General features: G+C 49.3%; 1 protein-coding gene across 1 annotated transcript in view; it reads right to left on the bottom strand.

Annotated features, from left to right (window-relative positions):
• Positions 1-23,821, bottom strand: part of dnah3 (dynein axonemal heavy chain 3) — a 51,641-nt gene that overhangs the window by 18,656 nt on the left and 9,164 nt on the right. Inside the window, exons 11-39 of the mRNA XM_056577549.1 lie at positions 19,408-19,513; positions 19,123-19,301; positions 18,091-18,275; positions 17,736-17,859; positions 17,228-17,381; positions 16,763-16,907; positions 16,217-16,428; positions 15,147-15,238; positions 14,694-14,808; positions 13,958-14,074; positions 12,800-12,979; positions 11,620-11,756; positions 11,029-11,230; positions 9,337-9,429; positions 9,029-9,139; positions 8,808-8,922; positions 7,162-7,360; positions 6,688-6,796; positions 6,491-6,604; positions 5,907-6,083; positions 4,189-4,280; positions 3,334-3,553; positions 2,996-3,130; positions 2,732-2,843; positions 2,320-2,561; positions 1,683-1,783; positions 895-1,000; positions 616-745; positions 65-301 (exon numbers count right to left, since the gene is read on the bottom strand). Of these exons, the coding sequence (XP_056433524.1) occupies positions 65-301; positions 616-745; positions 895-1,000; positions 1,683-1,783; positions 2,320-2,561; positions 2,732-2,843; positions 2,996-3,130; positions 3,334-3,553; positions 4,189-4,280; positions 5,907-6,083; positions 6,491-6,604; positions 6,688-6,796; positions 7,162-7,360; positions 8,808-8,922; positions 9,029-9,139; positions 9,337-9,429; positions 11,029-11,230; positions 11,620-11,756; positions 12,800-12,979; positions 13,958-14,074; positions 14,694-14,808; positions 15,147-15,238; positions 16,217-16,428; positions 16,763-16,907; positions 17,228-17,381; positions 17,736-17,859; positions 18,091-18,275; positions 19,123-19,301; positions 19,408-19,513 (4,241 nt within the window). The remainder of the gene's footprint in view (positions 1-64; positions 302-615; positions 746-894; positions 1,001-1,682; positions 1,784-2,319; positions 2,562-2,731; positions 2,844-2,995; positions 3,131-3,333; positions 3,554-4,188; positions 4,281-5,906; positions 6,084-6,490; positions 6,605-6,687; positions 6,797-7,161; positions 7,361-8,807; positions 8,923-9,028; positions 9,140-9,336; positions 9,430-11,028; positions 11,231-11,619; positions 11,757-12,799; positions 12,980-13,957; positions 14,075-14,693; positions 14,809-15,146; positions 15,239-16,216; positions 16,429-16,762; positions 16,908-17,227; positions 17,382-17,735; positions 17,860-18,090; positions 18,276-19,122; positions 19,302-19,407; positions 19,514-23,821) is intronic.

Genomic DNA, 23,821 nt, shown 5'->3' with positions numbered 1-23,821 from the left:
TGCGTTACTAACAGCTCTAATGTCGCGGCTCATGTCTGAGGTTTGGGTCTGAATAAAAGAGCACCTCTCTCGGGGAAAAGGTTGCTCTTGCTGAGTTGGATGTTCTTGGGTGGCGGGTGCTCGCTCTCCGTGCCAGTGATCAGAAGACGGTAGTAGACGTCAAACCTCTTCCTGCTGTCCCCGTTGATGGTCCCGCCCACACTCCATACCACAGCGAATAGGAAGAGGCCCTGCAGCCACATGGTCGTCTGTTGGCTGGACATGCCCTCGGAGCCATCAGCACCCGACGCAGCGACCTCATCTAGAGTCAGGAGAGCAAGCACACACACACACACACACACACACACACACACACACACACACACACACACACACACACACACACACACACATAAACACACACACATAAACACACACACATAAAGACACACACATAAACACACACACACACACACACACACACACACACACACACACACACACACACACACACACACACACACACACACACACACACACACACACACACACACACACACACACACACACACACACACAGCTATGCACTCAGACACACACAGAGCGATGGATTCAGACAGACGGCGGTGAACGGACCCAGCAGGCAGCTGTACAGCCTCATCAGACTGCCTGCCAGGTGGATTGGGGAGGTCTGGACCAGGAAGCGACAATCCCGGGCCACAAAGTCCAGACACGGCTGAAGCAGCCAATCGAACAGTTCCATTATCTACAGGAAATAACGCACTCACAGTCACAACTCAAACTCTGACCGCCATGACTATATACCGGATCCCCAAAGATGGGCTGCAGACCCTAGGCATGGAGCCGGGTAAGCTCTAATCCTCCCACCACCCCCCACTGTGGGGACACTCTCACCAGCTGCCTGTGTTGGGCGCCCAGGCTGTCCGGCAGGGTGTCCATGTAGGAGTCTCTGAGGGGGGTCCATCCCAGCTGGTGGGGCTCCATGTAGATCATACCACACCTGGGGCAAAGGCCGGCCACCTGTCACTCACAATACCAACTAAGGGAAAACTGGATGATGCTGTTTCTGCTGCTCTATAATGATACTGCCATCATTGCATTATACGGAACATATTGATTAATGGAAACCGAACCGCTGGACTTGAGCTCGTTGTATAAGGTCTGTAATATAAACACTAGTCTGATGTGTTCAATATTCCGATGTGTTGACTAGTCTGATGTGTTGACTAGTCTGATGTGTTCATTAGTCTGATGTGTTCAATAGTCCGATGTGTTCACTAGTTTGATGTGTTCACTAGTCCGATGTGTTCACTAGTCTGATGTGTTCAATCGTCTGATGTTTACACTTGTCCGATGTGTTCACTAGTTTGATGTGTTCACTAGTCCGATGTGTTCACTAGTCCGATGTGTTCACTAGTCCGATGTGTTCACTAGTCCGATGTGTTCAATAGTCCGATGTGTTCACTAGTCCGATGTGTTCACTAGTCCGATGTGTTCACTAGTCCAATGTCTTCAGTAGTCCGATGTATTCACTAGTCCGATGTGTTCACTAGTCCGATGTGTTCACTAGTCCGATGTGTTCACTAGTCCGATGTGTTCACCAGTCCTGTACATTAAGAGTGGATTCATTATCAGTCCGATGTGTTCAATAGTTAGTTAGGTAGTTATTTAGTTAACTGTACCTGCTGACAGTAGCTGGTGAAGCCTGCTCCAGGTCAGCCGTCTCAAAGATCAGACTCATCTTGGAGCTCATCTGAATGATCTCACCGCTCATCAGACATAACTGAACCAGGAGCATCAGGAAGAACATGGAGAGAGGGCGAGAGAGCGAGAGAAGGGAGAGAGAGCGAGAGCGAGAGCGAGAGAGAGACAGAGAGAGAGAGAGAGAGAGAGCAATCACACATAGGATACTGTGCACCAGGAAACCATCAGGGATGGAGTAAAGGGTGATTAATGAGAGAATTGGGATTCTTTGCTTCTGCAATTCTTATTAGGTTAACCAAAAGATCACAACAAAACGTAAGTGGAAGCAAAATAATATTATCCTACAGTGGTAATCGCACAAAAGTATCGCAATGCTTACAGATTGTCAATACATAATGTAACCACCCTCCATGGTGGTTGCCATAATGTATTGAGGGACCATGCCCACAGCCCCGGGGCTACGGTGGGTTAGCCTGAACCCAAGGGACCAGGCTAACAGCCCCGGGGCTACGGTGGGTTAGCCTGAACCCAAGGGACCATGCCCACAGCCCCGGGGCTACGGTGGGTTAGCCTGAACCCCAGAGGGACCAGGCTAGCTGTGCTCCGTCCTCCTACCTTCTTGTTGTCGTCCAGCACTGTGTTCATGTTCTCGATCCACACGGCGTCGATGGGCCCGTCGAACACGATCCACTGGCGGTGGTCGGAGAGGGAGGCGGCCTGCCCCCTGAAGGAGGTGGCCAGCACGCCGTCCGACCACTCATGGCTCACGCTGTGGAAGCAGCCGTACAGCTGGCCCATGGGGACGGCCTTGGGGTTGATGAGGCAGTAGTCCACCGCACACTCCTCCATCAGCCCGGCTGGACGGGGGGTGGGGAACACCAGATGACAAACATTGAAAGGTGGATGAACGGATACTTCCACGCCATGTTAGGGTGGCCGTATGACGTGGAGCTGTGAAGCCGTTTGAGACACTAAAGGGCGTCGTCTCCAGGGTGGACCGTAGGAAGGAATGTGATGAGCAGCGTACCCTCGTAGAGGTCTCCCAGGGCCCCCGCCAGCACCTGGTACGCTGAGGTCTTCCCCCCCAGGGGGTCCCCCACTATCATGAAGCCGTGGCGCACCAGCATCATCTCATACACCTGCAGAAGGAACACAAGAACAGGTGACCTCTAGCCAGGTGTGTCCTGGTACCTGTATACCAGGTGTGTCCTGGTACCTGTATACCAGGTGTGTCCTGGTACCTGTATACCAGGTGTGTCCTGGTACCTGTATACCAGGTGTGTCCTGGTACCTGTATGATTTTGCAGATAAACCAGGGGACTGGCTGGAGCTTGAGTTTGGAGATGTTGTCGTTGAGAGCCTTGAAGAGCAGATCGTAGTCCGGTTTGGGGAGGACCACCCCAGGGAACAGGTCCGAGATTATACCCTTAAGAGCAACCACAGCATCGGCAACACTCACTTCATGTCAAATTGGCCATGAACATTTTCAACAATTCAAAAATGTTCAGTTTAAAGTATCCCTCAACACATTATAATAAAGACATTCTTTAGGGTTAGGGTTAGGGTAACCCTAACCCTAATCTAGAACATCATAGAACAGGCTTGAGCCACGCCCCCTGCTGGGAGCACCTGGAACAGCGGGACGTCCTGGGCCAGGAACTTGGCCATGTTGACGTCCATCAGGGCCCTCAGTAGCAGCACGCCTTCGTCCTCCGCAGGGTACTTGAGCTTCAGGTTGCCGGCGGCCGTCAGCACCGACTTGACGGCCCGCATGCCGTAGTCGTAGTGGTGCTGGGAGGATAGCTGCTCCGAGCACAGCCGGTACGTGGCCACGATCTTACCGGCCAGGCTGAGGAGGTTCACTCTGGTTACATGGTGGTGGAGCAGAGCCAGCGGGCTACCTGACTAAAGGCTACTTCTTCTAATGCTACAAGGATAAATACCTCATGATCAAATGCTACATTGCTAAATGCTATGTTGATAAGTGCGGCATGGATAAATACGATATGTTCGAATGCTACATTGCTAAATGCTACGTTGCTAAATGCTACATGGAAAAATGGGAAGCGTACCTATGTTCCCCGGGTCCTATGTTCCCCGGGTCCTATGCTCCCCGCTTTGTATGTGACCGGGGAACATAATTTCTTCGCCTGTGATTGGTTAGAATGGCTCTCCTCCGATTTGTTATGATTACCCTAACCAAAAACCTGACCCTAACCCTTCGTACCCGGGGAACATAGGACCTGGGGAACATAGGGATGACCCCGAAAAATGCTACATGGTCCAATGCTACGCTGCTAAATGCTACGTGGATAAATGCTATGTTGCTAAATGCTACATGGCCGAATGCTTTGCGTGTTATCATGTGTTTCTTGGAGAAGTGTTGAAGCACCTTCAGAGGAGAGCATTACGCACCTGCCATGTGGCTAGGATTACTGAGCACATGTAGCCACTTAGCATTGGCAGGAAGAGGAAGAGACGTACCTGCGGGACTGGGTGAAGCCCATGGAGTAGAGGGAGATCTCCCCGATGAGGGCGTAGTCTGGCACCATCATGGCCACAGTGCGGAACAAAGCCTATCACACACACACTGTGACCAAGTGTACCACACACACTGTGACCAGGTGTACCACACACACTGTGACCAGGTGTACCACACACACTGTGACCAGGTGTACCACATACACTGTGACCAGGTGTACCACACACACTGTAACCAGGTGTACCACACACACTGTGACCAGGTGTACCACACACACTGTGACCAGGTGTACCACACACACTGTAACCAAGTGTACCGCACACACTGTGACCAGGTGTACCACACACACTGTGACCAGGTGTACCACACACACTGTAACCAAGTGTACCACACACACACTGTAACCAGGTGTACCACACACACTGTGACCAGGTGTACCACACACACTGTGACCAGGTGTACCACACACACTGTGACCAGGTTTACCACACACACTGTGACCAGGTGTACCACACACACTGTGACCAGGTGTACCACACACACTGTGACCATGTGTACCACACACACTGTGACCAGGTGTACCACACACTGTAACCAAGTGTACCGCACACACACTGTAACCAGGTGTACCGCACACACACTGTAACTAGGTGTACCACACACACTGTGACCAGGTGTATCACACACACTGTGACTAGATGTCCAGCAGAACCTCTCTCTTGTTTCATGCCCAGGCTGAACCATAAAGTTATAATCTATTTTATTTATGAATTATCTTGCATTCTACTCTATTTTAAATCATCTGCCACTATGGCTTAAACATCAAATACATCAAGACATTTCTTGTTTCAATCAAAAACAATTAACATATTTTACTGTAGTATTCTAATCTGTACCATCCTTTTCTCTACTGTAATATTACATTCTGATCTGTTCTATTCTATAACATTCTGTAATATTATATTGTAGCTGCAATATTATATTCTGATCTGTAGTATGCTAAATATTCTGTGGTATTATATTTTATACTATAAAATGGTATTCTGTACTATTCTAGTCTTTACTCTTCTATTCTGTACGGTTAGCGGTACCTTGAGGGCGGGGTTAGCGGTACCTTGAGGTTAGCGGTACCTTGAGGGCGGGGTTAGCGGTACCTTGAGGTTAGCGGTACCTTGAGGTCGGTGTTAGCGGTACCTTGAGGGCGGGGTTAGCGGTACCTTGAGGGCGGGGTTAGCGGTACCTTGAGGGCGGGGTTAGCGGTACCTTGAGGTCAGGGTTAGCGGTACCTTGAGGGCGGGGTTAGCGATACCTTGAGGGCGGGGTTAGCGGTACCTTGAGGGCGGGGTTAGCGGTACCTTGAGGTTAGCGGTACCTTGAGGGCGGGGTTAGCGGTACCTTGAGGTTAGCGGTACCTTGAGGGCGGGGTTAGCGGTACTTTGAGGTTAGCGGTACCTTGAGGTCGGGGTTAGCGGTACCTTGAGGGTGGGGTTAGCGGTACCTTGAGGTTAGCGGTACCTTGAGGGCGGGGTTAGCGGTACCTTGAGGTCGGGGTTAGCGGTACCTTGAGGTCGGGGTTAGCGGTACCTTGAGGTCGGGTTAGCGGTACCTTGAGGTTAGCGGTACCTTGAGGGCGGGGTTAGGGTTAGCGGTACCTTGAGGTCGGGGTTAGCGGTACCTTGAGGTCGGGGTTAGCGGTACCTTGAGGTCGGGTTAGCGGTACCTTGAGGTTGTCAGGGAGCTCCGCGCGGCCTGCGTAGCCCGGGTTCATGGTGATGAACACGGAGCAGGTGGGGTTGAGGGCCAGCTCTGTGCCCTCAAACAGGAACTTCTTCAGGTCCTTGGCCACGGCCTGCTGGATGCACAACACCTGCTGGGCCACCACCGACAGGACCTCCACCTGGTACTCACACACACACACACACACATACACGCACATACACGCACACAGACACACACACACACATAAGCACACACACACACACACACACACAGACACACACACTCACAGACATAAGCACACACACACACACACACAGACGCTAACAGACAAACACGCACGCACGCACGCACACGCACACACACACACACACACACACACACACACCAGAGAATCAGCAGATTTACCAAAATCTGCTAACCTAACCCTTAATCTGCTAACCCTAACCTTAACCTGCACCCCTTAGTCTATCTGCTAACCCTAACTCGAACCCTTACCCTTCCCTAATCTCCCCCGGACTGTGCTGCCAGGGGGCGGGGTCTGTGCTGCCAGGGGGTGGGGTCTGTGCTACCAGGGGGCGGGCTCACCTCGATGCGGTTGAACTCGTCGAAGCAGGCCCACGCCCCGGACTGCGCCAGCCCCTTGAAGAACTTGCTCATGGCTTTGTAGTCCAGACCGTCGGAGCAGTTAAACACCACACACTGGGGGGCACAGCACATGGTCACACAGACACCCCCGCCGGCCCGCTGCGATACAGCTGCCCCCCTGAGCTCTGAGGTCTGACCTGCTTGGCCAGGGCTTTGGCCAGGTCCTTGGTGGTCTCCGTCTTGCCGGTTCCTGCAGGACCCTCAGGGGCCCCTCCCAGGTTGAGCTTCAGCGCTCCCATCAGAGTCCTGGAGGCAAACATGGTGTGTGTGTGTGTGTGTGTGTGTGTGTGTGTGTGTGTGTGTGTGTGTGTGTGTGTGTGTGTGTGTGTGTGTGTGTGTGTGTGTGTGTGTGTGTGTGTGTGTGTGTGTGTGTGTGTGTGTAAAGAAGTAAAGGGGACTTGAACCCCTGATTTCTACCTCCTCTGATTAGGGTTAGTGTTAGTGTTAGGGTTAGGGTTAGGGTAACCCTAACCCAGACCGTCGGAGCGGGTTAGAGTAACCCTAACCTCAGAATCTCAGGGTAACCCTAACCCTAACCTCAGAATCTCAGGGTAACCCTAACCCTAACCCATAGAAGGAGGTGTGGGACCCCAGCCCCCGGCTGCGCGGACCTGTAGCAGCGGTCCGTGAGTGGCGTGATGACGAGCCGCGAGGAGTTCCCCAGGTACTCGTATCCGTACTTCAGGCAGGTGGTGATCATGCGCAGCATCACGTCGCCATCCTCCCAGAAGTAGCGCAGCTGGGAGATCCACGCAAAGTCGTTGAGCGACCACACGCCATCCGCAGCCAGCTGGGCTACCACGTCCCGGGCTGTGGGGGGGCGGGTTGGACTCATGGTACCGCTTAGACTCACTGTAGCGTTTAGACTCATGCTACTGCTTAGACTCACCGTACCGCTTAGACTCACTGTAGCGTTTAGACTCATGCTACTGCTTTGACTCACTGTAGCATTTAGACTCATGGTACCGCTTAGACTCAATGTAGCGTTTAGACTCATGCTACTGCTTAGACTCACCGTACCGCTTAGACTCACTGTAGCGTTTAGACTCATGCTACTGCTTAGACTCACCGTACCGCTTAGACTCACTGTAGCGTTTAGACTCATGCTACTGCTTAGACTCACCGTACCGCTTAGACTGACTGTAGCGTTTAGACTCATGCTACTGCTTTGACTCACTGTAGCATTTAGACTCATGGTACCGCTTAGACTCACTGTAGCGTTTGGACTCATGCTACTGCTTAGACTCACCGTACCGCTTAGACTCATAGACTCATTGTACCGCTGAGATTCAATGTACTGCTTAAACTCATGGTACTGCTTAAACTCACTGTAGCGTTTAGACTCCTGTACTGCTTAGACTCACCGTACCGCTTAGACTCATGGTACTGCTTAGACTCTTAGACTAATGCTACTGCTTAGACTCACTGTAGCGTTTAGACTCATGTACTGCTTACACCCACTTTAGCGTTTATAGTAACGTGTGCAATAGGGATGGGCATGATTAATCGACGATCGACTAATTGATCGTTAAGAATTTCGTCGATTACGTACATTTTTCATCGATTAAACTAATGCAGTGTGCAATTAAACATTTTACCACACGGGGGCAATATTTAAATTTGCGGCTCCTCCCCCGCAATAAACATCCCGCTTTGAACGGTGAACTCTTTACACCTAGCAGCTATAAAAAGCTATAAAAACTATAAAAACTACAAGAAGAAACTTGGGAAGAAACTAGGGTTGTGTTTATTTTTAGTTATGTTTATGAGCACCGGCTTCGAGCTGCATGCTCCGTTGCTTAGAGCAGAGTAGCGCATAACTATTGAACGGATCTGGTTTAACTGAGTTGTTCATCTAATAATAAAGATCCCAATGAGGAAATCAAGCTGCATTTGTATTTTCATTTCATTTTGAATATAATTTTTATTTTTATTGTTATGTAAAATATTAACGATTAATCGACTAATTGATCGTTAATTCTCCCGACGATCGATTAAGAAAACTTAATCGAATGCCCATCCCTAGTGTGCAACATTAACTTGCTCCCTTAAAACAATATGCTTCCATTTATTTTTTGGGTCTTTCTAAAAATATGATTCTCTGTACAGCCGACGTGGTCCATACGGACATTGGGGTTTGAACCCCGTTCCTTTGGGTTGTCAGTTGTACTCCACTACCCTAGCCGGCCCCTACTCTGGATCTCAACATGAACGAGCCCTAGGCTCACTGGCACAGTTCTTGGAGGGGGGTATTCACCGTGGACGTCGATCACCGTCAGGGCTCCCAGAGTCACCCGAGCGCCTCCAGTTAGTTTTCCGCGCACCAGTTCGACGATGTCACCAATCTGGGCGTTGCACTTGTCAACGTAGGCCTATGGGTGAGAGGAGAATATCACCACCTCCACCAGCTCCAACACTCACAGGAGATGAAACGTTAACAGTGGGCTACGAAGCCGAGCCAATGGGCTTCAGGCGGACCTGCAGGCCGTTGCTCTGAAGGGCCTCCGACACCTCGCTTGTCCAGAAGATAGAGGAGGCACAGATCACCACCTGGCCCGGCCAGCGCAGAACCCAATCCTTCCTCGGTACCTAAGGAGGGGGGGGGGGCAACGTTCATCTGGGCTCTGTCCAGGGGCTGAGAGGGTTAGGAACGGTGGCGTCATTGTGGTTTACCATTGCAAAGCTAACCACTAACCCTAACACAAGTTACAACCGTCCCCGGTGCGAGGAGATAACAAGAAGGACCACAACTAAGACCAAAACATGGAGCCGGGGGCTGGGCTTACCTGGGCGTACTGAAGCAGGCCCTGGTGGGACACGTCCCGCACGCTCCTCAGCATCATGTTCTCCACCTGCAGCAGCCACTTCTCCACCATGCCCTGGAGGTCCACCAGGGGGCAGCATGCCGTTAGGACCAGACCTTATGGAGCTATACTAGCGTAGCCTAGCCTGATACTATCAGACCTTATGGAGCTATACCAGCGTAGCCTAGCCTGCTACTATCAGACCTTATGAGGCTATACCAGCGTAGCCTAGCCTGCTACTATAAGACCTTATGGAGCTATACTATCGTAGTCTAGCCTGCTACTATCAGACCTTATGAGGCTATACCAGCCTGCTTAGCCTGCTACTATCAGACCTTATGGAGCTATACTAGTGTAGCCTAGCCTGCTACTATCAGACCTTATGGGGCTATAGTGGGGGTCTACCTTAGTGGGGTCTGTCTTAGTGGGGGTCTCTCTCAGTGGGGTCTACCTTAGTGGGGGTCCCTCTTAGTGGGGCTCTCTCTTGGTGGGGTCTCTCTTAGTGGGGTCTACCTTAGTGGGGTCTACCTTAGTGGGGGTCTACCTTAGTGGGGTCTACCTTAGTGGGGGTCTACCTTAGTGGGGGTCTACCTTAGTGGGGGTCTCTCTTAGTGGGGTCTACCTTAGTGGGGGTCTACCTTAGTGGGGGTCTCTCTTAGTGGGGTCTCTCTTAGCGGGGTCTACCTTAGTGGGGGTCTCTCTTAGTGGGGTCTACCTTAGTGGGGTCTACCTTAGTGGGGTCTACCTTAGTGGGGGTCTCTCTTAGTGGGGTTTACCTTAGTGGCGGTCTACCTTATTGGGGGTCTCTCTTAGTGGGGTCTCTCTTAGCGGGGTCTACCTTAGTGGGGTCTACCTTAGTGGGGGTCTCTCTTAGTGGGGTCTCTCTTAGTGGGGTCTCTCTTAGTGGGGGTCTACCTTAGTGGGGTCTACCTTAGTGGGGGTCTACCTTAGTGGGGGTCTCTCTTAGCGGGGTCTACCTTAGTGGGGGTCTCTCTTAGTGGGGTCTACCTTAGTGGGGTCTACCTTAGTGGGGGTCTACCTTAGTGGGGTCTACCTTAGTGGGGGTCTACCTTAGTGGGGTCTACCTTAGTGGGGGTCTACCTTAGTGGGGGTCTCTCTTAGTGGGGTCTACCTTAGTGGGGTCTACCTTAGTGGGGTCTACCTTAGTGGGGGTCTCTCTTAGTGGGGTTTACCTTAGTGGCGGTCTACCTTATTGGGGGTCTCTCTTAGTGGGGTCTCTCTTAGCGGGGTCTACCTTAGTGGGGTCTACCTTAGTGGGGGTCTCTCTTAGTGGGGTCTCTCTTAGTGGGGTCTCTCTTAGTGGGGGTCTACCTTAGTGGGGTCTACCTTAGTGGGGGTCTACCTTAGTGGGGGTCTCTCTTAGCGGGGTCTACCTTAGTGGGGGTCTCTCTTAGTGGGGTCTACCTTAGTGGGGTCTACCTTAGTGGGGGTCTACCTTAGTGGGGTCTACCTTAGTGGGGGTCTACCTTAGTGGAGGTCTCTCTTAGTGGGGTCTACCTTAGTGGGGGTCTACCTTAGTGGGGGTCTCTCTTAGTGGGATCTACCTTAGTGGGGGTCTCTCTTAGTGGGGTCTACCTTAGTGGGGTCTACCTTAGTGGGGGTCTACCTTAGTGGGGGTCTCTCATAGTTGGGGTCTCTCTTAGCGGGGTCTACCTTAGCGTCGGATGGCTGGATGCGTGCAGAGAAGGCCACGGTCTCCCTCTCGGCGCTGACCATGCCGGTGATCTCCAGGGACTGGCTGAACTCTAGCCGGGCGATACCCTCAAAGCACTTCTTCAGGTGGGGCTGAACTCGCAGCGGGTCTTTGGTCTCAGACAGGATCTCCAGGAGCTCGTCGTTGGACAGAAAGAAGAACCTGGGAGCCAATCAAAAGGAAGGACCATAGAGAGTAGGCCAATTACATAATAAATCAAGGGTCAGACATGACGAGGGGGAACACTATATTAGGTTGATTTTTTGCTTAAATTATTCATCCTACTTACTGTTGATTTTGTAAAGCTTTTGTTGGGAAGCTTGTGCATGGCAAACATTCATATTATCAACAGCACACACCAGGAACATCGAACAGCTGATTGGTCAAGAGAGACATCCAATCACGCAGCACAGCTGCAGTTGTACTTCCCTAATGATGAGTCTTCTGTTGTCCATGCTCCAGTTCCCCCCTCCAAACATGGACTGTAGAGAGGCTATAGGAAGGCTATAGTATAGTAGTAGTCTATGGATGAGGAGCATGAGGTGGGTCACCTGGGGAAGTAGAGCCTCTTCATCTCCAGGTAGGTGTTCAGGCCCTTCTGGATGTCCTCCAGGAACAGGTTGGCCTCCGTCAGCCTGCCCAGCATGTTGCTCTGCGCCGTGGCCGCCAGCACCCGCGGGTCCTTCACCTGACGCCGGGATTCCACCGCACGCGTTACGGCTGCGGCACGGAACGGCTGCGACTTTGCCCTGCTTGCATTTCCACCGGGCGCGTTACGGCAGCGCAACGCTGCCTTGCAAGCCAGCCGTATTCACGAGAGATCACGAGATCACGCGATAATCCTAAACCTAATGTACTCAACTTCCACTCCCAAAACGACTGCAATTAAATGCCACGCTTTGTCCTTCCGGCCATTGCCCTTATAAAAAGGATGATTTGGTACATAAATGACTTCTTGTTGCTGAACTTCGACAATGAGTCTCTCGTCGTCCATGTTGCCGACCCTCTGAGACCCTTTGATTGATTGACTGCTAACCTGGTGCCACCGCTCATGACGTAATAATGTTGATGTGAAGTTGTGATAGGCTACATGAGTGATAGGCTACATGAGCTGATGCTCTATGGCTTTTACTTTTTCACTTCCTGCACTGCTCGATCTGCTCTGTTGAAATTGACGCGGTTCAGCAACGGCTTGCGGCAAAAATAGAAATGCTACGGAATGATAGCGCTGCGGCACGGCGAGCCGCTCCTGGGACGCTGCTGAGACTTTCCGCAGCCGCGCCCGGTGAAAATGGTCTCATTGATTAGAGTGGAACCTATCTGCTGTGGCGTGTATCTGCCGTAACGTTGCCGTAACGCGTCCGCCGGTGGAATCAGGCCTTGAGACACAACGGCCGCTCGCTTGTAGTCCCCTTCTGTCAAGGGGCGCTGTGGCCATGTGAGTGAGTGAGTGAGTGAGTGAGTGAGTGAGTGAGTGAGTGAGTGAGTGAGTGAGTGAGTGAGTGAGTGAGTGAGTGAGTGAGTGAGTGAGTGAGTGAGTGAGTGAGTGAGTGAGTGAGTGAGTGAGTGAGTGAGTGAATGCGTGAGTGAATGCGTGAGTGCTTGCGTGCGTGCGTGAGAGAGTGATAAAGTGAGTGATAGAGTGAGTGAGTGAGTGAGTGAGTGAGTGAGTGAGTGAGTGAGTGAGTGAGTGAGTGAGTGAGTGAGTGAGTTTGCGTGCGTGTTCCTCACAGCCTCAGCCATGATGTCCTTCCAGTAGCCGTCCACGATGGTGAACTTGCGTCCCTCCTCGGGCATCTGGGCGCTGATGTCCTCAGAGCTGAAGATGGGCTCCAGGTAGAGCCAGGTGGCCTGGCACTGCAGCAAGCTGTCCAGGATGTCCTGCATGCTGGACAGCTTCTCCTCCCATTGCTGGCCAAGACAGAGAGCAGACTAGTGGGTTAGGGTTAGGGAGGTTAGACAGAGAGCAGACTAGTGGGTTAGGGTTAGGGTTAGGGAGGTTAGACACAGAGCAGACTAGTGGGTTAGAGTTAGGGTTAGGGAGGTTAGACAGAGAGCAGACTGTAGACAGATGCTGGTTAGGGTTAGCCCTACCCTGCACTCCGCTCTACAGCCTTGATGAAGGGGTTAGGGTTAGCCCTACCCTGCACTCCGCCTCTACAGCCTTGATGAAGGGGTTAGGGTTAGCCCTACCCTGCACTCCGCCTCTACAGCCTTGATGAAGGGGTTAGGGTTAGCCCTACCCTGCACTCCGCTCTACAGCCTTGATGAAGGGGTTAGGGTTAGCCCTACCCTGCACTCCGCTCTACAGCCTTGATGAAGGGGTTAGGGTTAGTCCTACCCTGCACTCCGCCTCTACAGCCTTGATGAAGGGGTTAGGGTTAGCCCTACCCTGCACTCCGCCTCTACAGCCTTGATGAAGGGGTTAGGGTTAGCCCTACCCTGCACTCCGCTCTACAGCCTTGATGAAGGGGTTAGGGTTAGCCCTACCCTGCACTCCGCCTCTACAGCCTTGATGAAGGGGTTAGGGTTAGCCCTACCCTGCACTCCGCTCTACAGCCTTGATGAAGGGGTTAGGGTTAGCCCTACCCTGCACTCCGCCTCTACAGCCTTGATGAAGGGGTTAGGGTTAGCCCTACCCTGCACTCCGCCTCTACAGCCTTGATGAAGGGGTTAGGGTTAGCCCTACCCTGCACTCCACCTCTACATCCTTAATGAAGGGGTTAGGGTTAGCCCTACCCTGCACTCCGCCTCTACAGCCTTGATGAAGGGGTTAGGGTTAGCCCTACCCTGCACTCCGCCTCTACAGCCTTGATGAAGGGGTTAGGGTTAGCCCTACCCTGCACTCCGCCTCTACAGCCTTGATGAAGGGGTTAGGGTTAGCCCTACCCTGCACTCCGCCTCTACAGCCTTGATGAAGGGGGAGCTCCGCATGGTCTGGGCCTTGATGAGGTGGTCGTCCAGCAGCACCTGGATGTCGTCCACCGCCGCCACGATGCTGGTGCCCTGGGGGGGGATGAGGTTTAGGGTTAGCACTAACTAACTAACTATCCACTAACTAACCACTCCACCATGCCCTCCTACCTCTGCAGTTAGATGAGATGGTGTGGTATAGGGTTAGCTCTAACTAACCTATGGAATATTTACATTTGAGTGACACTTGATGCCATGTCAGACTTTCTGGATTCACTGGTGATGCGTTTTTCATTTCACATATAAAGGGTCAGGTTAACGTCTCAGAGGTGCATGTACTCCTCTGTTACCCAACAGGCAGACTTCCCTGCAGTGTCATGAAAGATTCAGTGTGGCTCAGTAATAAATGATGAGGCCGCTGTCATAGTAACCATAGCAACTGGATCAGAAAGCATCCAGGACGCTCCTGTCCTCTAACCTTTCAACAATTCACCCTGAAATACCAGATCAATGCATTAACATGTTTATTTATAGGATTTGTTTCAACAAATTGTATTTCTTTGAACAGAAAGAGCTTTAAAAAGTGAAGAAAGTGGTTTGAAAATGTTTATTGAATCAAGACACATGAAGTTGACCTGCCTGTTCTTCAAGTCTCCTTAGTCGTGAGTAAGTGAGTGAGTGAATGATTGAGTGAGTGAGTGAGTGGACCTACTGTATCTCTGTATGGCGTGAAGGAGAAGCAGAGCTCTTCCCATTCGCTCTTCATCTTCTCCATGACCTTCTCCAATGAATACTCCTTACTGGCAGAAGCTCCAATCTCTTCCAACCTAAGACATGATGAGTTTTCCCCGGACAGTGTATCAGAGGACACCTGCCTCATGTTTATCACAGGAGACCCGCTTTGTGTTGCCTTGGTGCAGAGGTTTAGTTTTTTCAGTACCATGTCCTCAGGATGCGCCTGATGGTATCAAATCTAATCATGTAATGTTGTGTTCAATGGAAGCTGTGTATTTTCCAACACAATATACAATATCTAAATAATATAATTATTTTATTTATTATTATACAATAAACTTTATCGATCGTAAGTTTAAATGTATAAAGCCCCCTCTCCCCCCAGCGTGGCCTCCTTATGGCCACGGCAGTGCCCCCCCCCGCCCCCTACCTGTCTGAGAACTGGGACAGGCCCTGCTCCAGCATGGCCGCCAGAGAGGCTTCCCCATCGGGTCGGACCTCGAAGCCCACGAGGCTGCTGATCTGAGTGAGAGAGCGCAGAGTGAGCGGAGAGCAGTCAGACTTTAGCGGTTATTCACGTGTAGTGAATAGAAACAGGAATGGCAGTGGAGGAAACTTTGCATTAATTAAGATACAAACTTTAGCATCTGTAGACAGTTTATAGAAGGACTTTTTGTCTTTTGAGGTTGAAACTTAGTCTTTGTCATTTTACATCTCTAAATCATCATGGTATGCAGGTATTGGACCAGGTCCTTAGAGGTCATTGGACCAGGTCGTTAGAGGTCATTGGACCAGGTCGTTAGAGGCCATTGTACCAGGTCCTTAGAGGTCATTGGACCAGGTCCTAAGAGGTCATTGGACCAGGTCGTTAGAGGTCATTGTACCAGGTCATTGTACCAGGTCGTTAGAGGTCCTTGGACCAGGTCCTTAGAGGTCATTGTACCAGGTCCTTAGAGGTCATTGGACCATATGGTTAGAGGTCATTGTACCAGGTCCTTAGAGGTCATTGGACCAGGTCATTGTACCAAGTTGTTAGAGGTCATTGTACCAGGTCCTTAGAGGTCATTGTACCAGGTTGTTAGAGGTCATTGTACCAGGTCGTTAGAGGTCATTGTACCAGGTCCTTAGAGGTCCTTGGACCAGGTCCTTAGAGGTCATTGGAACAGGTTGTTAGAGGTCATTGGACCAGGTTGTTAGAGGTCATTGTAGCAGGTCCTTAGAGGTCATTGGACCAGGTCATTAGAGGTCATTGTACCAGGTCCTTAGAGGTCCTTGGACCAGGTCCTTAGAGGTCATTGGACCAGGTCGTTAGAGGTCATTGTACCAGGTCCTTAGAGGTCCTTGGACCAGGTCCTTAGAGGTCCTTGGACCAGGTCCTTAGAGGTCATTGGACCAGGTCGTTAGAGGTCATTGTACCAGGTCCTTAGAGGTCCTTGGACCAGGTCCTTAGAGGTCCTTGGACCAGGTCCTTAGAGGTCCTTGGACCTGGAGGAGGCTGACCTGCTCCCAGTGGCGCTCCTTGAGGCCGGGGTTACAGATGGTAGAGAGGACCGGCAGGTGTTGTTTGAACTGGTCCATCTTTCTGCGGAAGGTCTCTGCCACGCGACGGGGGCCCGGCAGAGAGGAGAACTGCTTGGTCAGCTTGTACACGGTCCTCCACATGAAGTCCAGCTGCTCACAGACCTTCTCTGCATCCAGTTTCTGGAACGGGCCTGGGATCAGACGGAGAGAACATGGATCTCCAAGCTCAATGTTGCTTTCTGGACTAGCAGAACATCATGGTGCTGGTTAGCTTCATTATGGAATAAAAATGGTTTAGGATTAGGATCCATAAAAAAGACTTTGGTATTTAGTGTTTAATATTTATCCACCTGGAAACATATGATTCTCAATAACGATTTTTGTTTGTAATATTACGGCAAAACAAGGGAAAACACAACTAAGAAACAGCAACCAATAATAAAACAGATACAACATTAAACCGATATCGGAACCCAACAAGTAGAAGTAAAGCGCACACAAAGCGTGCGGTGTAAAGGGACCCACTGTTCATCCAGACCTCCGCCTGCTGGTAGAAGCTGAGGGCGGTACTCCACAGCAGGTCGTAAGGCTGCTTCAGGCCCACCAGCGTCTGCAGAACAGGGAACTCGCTGGGTGGCTGCTCCAGCAGGCTCTGCTCCTTGTGGATGTCCTGGCACGGCGACGAGGACATGTTCATTCCTCTCAACGCTCGATATAATCAGTGGAAGACCTTGTATTGATTAATTATGTTGTCGGAAATAGGGTAATAGAAGGAGCAGAAAAAGAAGATCTAAAATCAAAGCAACAACTTTGTTGCGATGCACTAACTAAACAAACCTATAGGAACCGCATGTCCTTTAATATAATCATAGTAGTTGCTGCGATATCGATATCTTGGACTGTTCTGAGCCTCCCCTATGAGAAGCGTTGCATGAAATGCATCAGAAGCCAAATGACAAGGTCAGCGTTGAGATGTAGCGCCTGTCTTACTTCCAGCTCGATGAAGGCAGTGTCCAGGACGGCCGTGAGCTTCTCCAGGTGCTCTGTGTTGTTCTTCATCTCCGTGACACTCATCAACTCCTTCTCCTTGAACGTCTCTATCTCCTGCTCCACACATTCCAACATCTGCTCCAGCTGTGTTATCCTGCCATGTGACAGAGACCAGAAGCATGGAGCTTCTCAGCTTGTCCTTTGGGATTGTGGTCCTCAGCTGGTCGGTGTGAGACCTACCTTCTCAACACCTACTAAGAAAGCTCCTCCCTGTTCTTGTTTGTTAGGTGACATCATTGTCTAGGACTCGGGCCGGTTAGTGAACTGCAGCCTGTTTAAGCTGCTTGTGAGCACTGCAGTGCCAGCGCTCCAATAATAGAGACAATTTAAATTTGAAGCTTATGCAAGTAGTAAACATAAAGCAATGTAAAAATCCTACATATTGTCAACCAACACCACAGGAGGGCCTACAGGTCACCCCATCCTCATGTGACCGTGGCCCTGTCACCTCTTTGAGACGTGGTCCTCAGCCTGTGAGCTGCAGGAGGCCAGGCGCGTCTTGCTCTTGTCCATCACAGCCAGGAGGCTGTCGGGCCACTTGAACACGCTGGCGTTCAGCCTCAGGTCCTCCGCTGGAGGAACGAGGAGCGGACAACAAAGACTGACCTCAATCTTCTTACAAAGAAGAAGAAACAACAACGGTTGGAGACTATTCATGTTGAGCCACAGCCATGACCTAAACAATGCACTCCCAGTGGGGAACCCCTGGGAGTACCCCTGGGAGTGCATGTATATGTACCAATATGCAAAGTCTACATGAAAATGACTTTCCAAGTAGTCTCAGTAATAACGATATCACCCACCAGGCAGCACGGCGCAGTCCAGGAGGAAGCTCAGTCGATGGGCCGCCTCCTGGATCTCCTCCCTCAGCCGGTGGACAGTGACCTCACTGGCGTTCTTCAGGTACTGGGCAAGAGACACCAGCTCTTCCGTGGAACCAGGGCTCCCTAACAGGGTCTGGACTATCTCTTCATAGCGCTGACAGATGCTGGGCAAGGAGACGCCAAACACAGCATCGCTTTCTGAGCTGATATTGATTTAAGATCTTGTTGAGATTTAAGATCAAGATGAGATCACAAAGACAACAAGACATAATAAAAGCAAGGCATTTCTTGACTCATTGACAGGAACTCAGAAGGTTTTCTTTATCCCTTCCTGGTAGCATGTCCCTGCCTTTATTGATTAAGTATTTCATGTAATTGAGGTTGTGATACAATTGTATGTAATCACAACATTCATGAAGGTTCTAAACAGGTAAAGTTTAGCAGTAGGATGAGTAGAATATCAAGCATACAATATTTACAGGTTAAATCACTAAGCACAAAGTTACATCACTGCACAGTGACCAGACGCACTATGGGGGTACGCTCAGGAACCAGAGACACTGGGGGTACGCTGAGGGACCAGAGACACTGGGGGTACGCTCAGGGACCAGAGATACTGGGGGTACACTGAGAGACCAGAGACACCGGGGGTACACTGAGAGACCAGAGACACTGGGGGTACACTGAGGGACCAGAGACACTGGGGGTACACTGAGGGACCAGAGACACTGGGGGTACGCTCAGGGACCAGAGACACTGGGGGTACGCTCAGGGACCAGAGACACTGGGGGTACGCTCAGGGACATGAGACACTGGGGGTACGCTCAGGGACCAGAGACACTGGGGGTACGCTCAGGGACCAGAGACACTGGGGGTACACTGAGGGACCAGAGACACTGGGGGTACGCTCAGGGACCAGAGACGGTGGGGGTGCACTGAGGGACCAGAGACACTGGGGGTACGCTCAGGGACCAGAGACACTTGGGGTACGCTCAGGGACCAGAAGCCTACCTCTTGTTGCGTCTCCTGTTGTCGTCCAACAGGTGCGTGGCGATCCTCTTCTTCAGTCTGTCAGCGCGCTCACACAGGTCTTCGTTCAGGCCGCCGGCGTACAGGCAGAACAGCGCCAGAGGCACGGTCACGCGGAGAGAGGTGATTTCACGCCGCAAGTCGTTGATCGCCTCCATTTTCTAAACAAACCACAAGAATGAACAGTAGACCGGCTGAGATTGTTGAAGTGTTTCCCCCAGAGTCTCATAGGAGAGTGGGGTTAAGTATTGGTGTAAAGGTGTTTACCCTGGCGAAGCCCTCCAGAGAGTGCTCCGCACTCAGGAAGGAGGTCACGTCTCGGTCAGCCTGGCCGTCCAGTAGGAGGCTGTACTCCTCATACACCTTCACATACCTACGAAGGTCAGAGTCTCTTTAGGCAAGGCAAGGCAAGGCAAGGCAACTTTATTTATATAGCACTTTTCATACACAAGGCAGACTCAAAGTGCTTCACATATAAACATTGTCATACAACAAAATAAAATAATAGATAAGTAAACGAAAACATATGCAAAGAAATGGGTAAAATAGAAAGTTAAGAAGGCATTTTAGTATTAAAATAGAAAATAAAGGCAAAGTTAAAAAAGCTTTTTAGAAAGTGCAATGTATTTAAGATTTAGCAGAAAGCTAAAGCAAACATAAAAGTCTTCAGTCTTGTTTTAAAGGTGCTCAGAGTTGGGGCAAGTCTTAAATCCTCTGGGAGTTTATTCCAGCTATTTGTTGCATAGTAACTAAATCCTGCTTTCCCATGTTTCGTGTTTACTCTGGGGATAATTAACAGATTGGTCTCAGAGGATCTTAGTGGTCTAGAAGGCTTATGTAGTGGAAGCATATCAGTTAAATATTTTGGGCCTAAACCATGTAGGGATTTATAGGTTAGCAACATGATTTTAATCAATTCTCTGACCTACAGGAAGCCAATGTAACGATTTCAGAATTGGTGTAATATGTTCACATTTTTTGGTCTTTGTTAGAACTCTAGCATTAGCCTTCTGAACAAGCTGAAGCTTCCTCAGAGTTTGTTTTGGGAGACCTGTAAGGAGACCATTGCAGTAATCAAGCTTACTAGTGATAAAGGTATGTACAAGTTTTTGTAAGTCTTCGGTGGACATGAGCCCTCTAAGGCCGAATCTCGATTCTTCCCCTTGCCCCTTTTGCTTTGTCTTTGTCTTTGTCTTAACCAAGACAAAGACAAAGACAAAGCAAAAGGGGCAAGGGGAAGAATCGAGATTCGGCCCAAGTGAGCTCTCAAATCATCTTAAAAATAAGGGGTACATAGCACTCAATCTTATCCCTTAATCTTGATCAAATTGGGTATTGAGACACCACTAGCTCTCACATGAACGCGCAACTTCAAGGGTAAGGGGGAAGATAAGGGGAAGTATTGAGATTGGGCCTAAGTCTTGCTACATTTTTTAAGGTGATAATATGCCGATTTTGTAACTCATTTGATGTGACTGTCGAAATGTAAATCTTTTTTCTGTTTTCAGGGACAGAGAGTGAAGGTGTTGGGTTACTTTAAGCCTTTCCATTTTAGAACCAAATACAATTATCTCTGTTTTGTCCTCATTTAGTTGAAGGAAATTTCGGCACATCCATTCTTCATTGTCATTTGGTGATAGCGATACATAGATTTGCGTGTCATCAGCATAGCCATGATGGTCAATATTGTTATTTTGCATGATTTGCCCAAGTGAGAGCATGTAAATGTTGAATAAAGAGGGTCCTAAGATCGAACCTTGTGGGACTCCACATGTCACGTTGGTTGATTCTGATACAAAGTCGCCAATGGAAACAAAGTAGTTCCTATTTTGTAGGTAGGACCTGAACCAATTTAAGACAGTGCCTGAAAGCCTCACCCAGTTTTCTAACCTGTCCAGAAGTAATGTGTGGTCTACAGTGTCGAATGCAGCACTGAGGTCAAGTAGCATTAGTATTGAGGTTTTGCTAGAGTCTGTGTTAAGACGGATGTCGTTTACAACTTTAATAAGGGCGGTCTCAGTGCTGTGCAGGGGTCGAAATCCTGATTGGAAGGTGTCATAGCAACCAGTTGATGCCAGGAAGTGATTAAGTTGCTGGAGGACAACTTTCTCAATGATTTGACTTATGAAGGGTAGATTTGATATTGGTCTGTAGTTGTTAATGATAGAGGCATCTATGCTCCGCTTTCTTAAAAGGGGTTTAATAACTGCAGTTTTCAAAGCTTTTGGGAAATTGCCTGACTGGAGAGAGTTGTTAACTATCTGCAATATGTCTACTGCTAGGCAGTCGAAAACATTCTTAAAGAGGTTGGTAGGTAAAGTATCAAGGCAACAGGTGGATGGCTTTAGTTGTGTCACAGTTTCCACAAGATTTTGAGAGTCTATAACATTAAAGCATGCCATCCTTGCCACGTTACTTTTGCCTGAACAGGGTGGTAGTCCAACATTTTTGTGGAGATATTGATGGCTTGTCTGATGCCTTCAATTTTATCAGTATAAAAAGCTGCAAACTCATTGCATTTCTGCGTGGAATGGAGATCAGGTGGAATTTGTGTTGGGGGGTTGGTCAGTCTGTAAACAGTTGCAAACAGGGTTTTTGCATTATTAGTGTTGGTTTTAATGATATTGGAGAGAAATGTTTCTCTAGCATTTTTTAAGGCTAAATTGTAGGCACGGAGGCTCTCTTTATAGATATCATGGTGAATATGAAGTTTTGTTTTACGCCAGATGCGTTCAACCTTCCTGCATTCTTTTTTCTGTGCTGTTACAGAAGCAGCTTTTCTCCAGGGTGCCTTTTGCTTTCCAGAAATCGTTTTAACCTTATAAGGTGCAATGACATCAGCAGAACATGGGTTAAGAGGTGGTAGCAAGGAGATGGCCTTTTTAAAAAGTATATTAGAATCTTCATTGATATACCGTTTTTTCACAGTATTTGATTTTGTCTGTATGTCAGGAATAAAAGATATGTTAAAGAAAACACAAAAGTGGTCAGACAAGGAAGGATCAGTCACAGAGAGATCAGAAACATTGAGGCCCTTTGTGATAACCAGGTCTAGAGTGTGCCCCTTACAATGAGTAGCCTCTTTCACATGTTGAGACAGTTCAAATGTGTCCAAAATGGTAAAAAGTTTTTTGCACACTTGTCATTCAAATCATCAGTATGAAAATTGAAGTCACCAGTTATAACTAGACAGTCAAATTCTGTGAAGTCAACGAAAAAATTTGCAGAATATGTGGGTGGCCTGTAAATAATTAATAGGAGAACTCTGGGGGAGCATTTCAATACAGCACTAAGGTATTCGAATGATGGAAAATCCCCAAATAACATCTGTTTCCCCTGAAATACATTTTTAAATACAGCAGCAACCCCTCCACCTCTTTTTCCAGATCTACATGCATCATAAAAGTTATAGTTGGGAGGAGCTGTCTCTATCAGAATGGTTGCACTGTTATTTTGTTCCAGCCATGTTTCAGTTAAAAACATAAAATCCAGTTTAGAAGTGGTAATAAAATCATTAACTAAAAATGATTTGTTATTAAAAGACCTCACATTAAGTAGAGCCATCCTGATGGTGTTGTTGATAGGCTTTAAGGTTGTTTTTGGTTTGGAGGCAATAGATATGACATTTGTGAGGTTAGCAGTGTGTCTAAGTTTCCCTATGTTTACTCTCTTAGTGGTTACAGCATGAATGCAAAAGTTGCCCTGTTTTGACGTAGGCAACCTTGGGTTCAGCAGATTATGTGAAACTTCCTTTATACTGTGTCTACGGCTGAACCCTTTTTTGTCTCAGTAATACTCAGGACTACTATCAGTACAGGGGGGGGGGCTGGGGCGCCATCCTCTTGGGTGTTATCAGCCTGTGGCCATGACCTGGCGATGCTATCATTGACACAGATGCAAGTTTGATGACAACATATTCCAGTTTCTTAAATTCAGCTGGAAAACTGCAAACGGAGGAGTCATTGGGGCTGGAGTTGTTGTTGTGGCTATGGGAGAGATGAGGCTGGACGTCATCGTCGATGCAGAGGAGGAATGCAGAGGAGGGGGGTGGCCGTTCCTCGCCAAGCCAGCGTCAGCGATGGGGGAAGGCACAGTGTTGATGGCGTCTGGCGGGCTGTTGTCTCTCTTCAAGGTCTGTGGGCTGTCTGCTATCTGTGTGTCAGATAGTGGCAGAGTAGATGTTTGGGGGAAGCTGTAGTCTCGCCTCTTCTCAACCTGTGCTCTGACTGTGGCCTGTGCGTCAGACCATGGAGATTTGTGGGAAAGCGAGAAGAGAAGATTGTCCCTTAACAGTTTTGAGCCTAACCTGTTTGGGTGTAGGCCATCTGCTCTGAAAAGATATTTGCGCCCCCAGAATAAGTTGAAATTGTCAATAAAGCCCCTTCCTCTTTCATTGCAGACTCTGGAAAGCCATATATTCAGTGCAAGTAGATGACTGAATCTGTTTATTCCCCTGTCAACTGCTGGTATGGGTCCACTGATGAATGACTTAATGTGTATTTTTTCCAGTGTATCCAATAGATCAGTGTAATCCCTCTTCAGAAGTTCTGACTGTTCTCTTTGAATATCATTAAATCCTGCATGCACAATAATCTGTGGGATTTTGGGGTTTTCCAATATGATTGTGGCTAGTTTCTGGTTGATATCACTAACCATTCCATATTGTTGCATGTTTTGATCT

The sequence above is a fragment of the Gadus chalcogrammus genome, chromosome 18, assembly GCF_026213295.1.
Source record: "Gadus chalcogrammus isolate NIFS_2021 chromosome 18, NIFS_Gcha_1.0, whole genome shotgun sequence".
Taxonomy (NCBI): domain Eukaryota; kingdom Metazoa; phylum Chordata; class Actinopteri; order Gadiformes; family Gadidae; genus Gadus; species Gadus chalcogrammus.
Note: the sequence above shows the minus strand (reverse complement) of the source record. Positions and strands in the feature narration are given on the sequence as shown.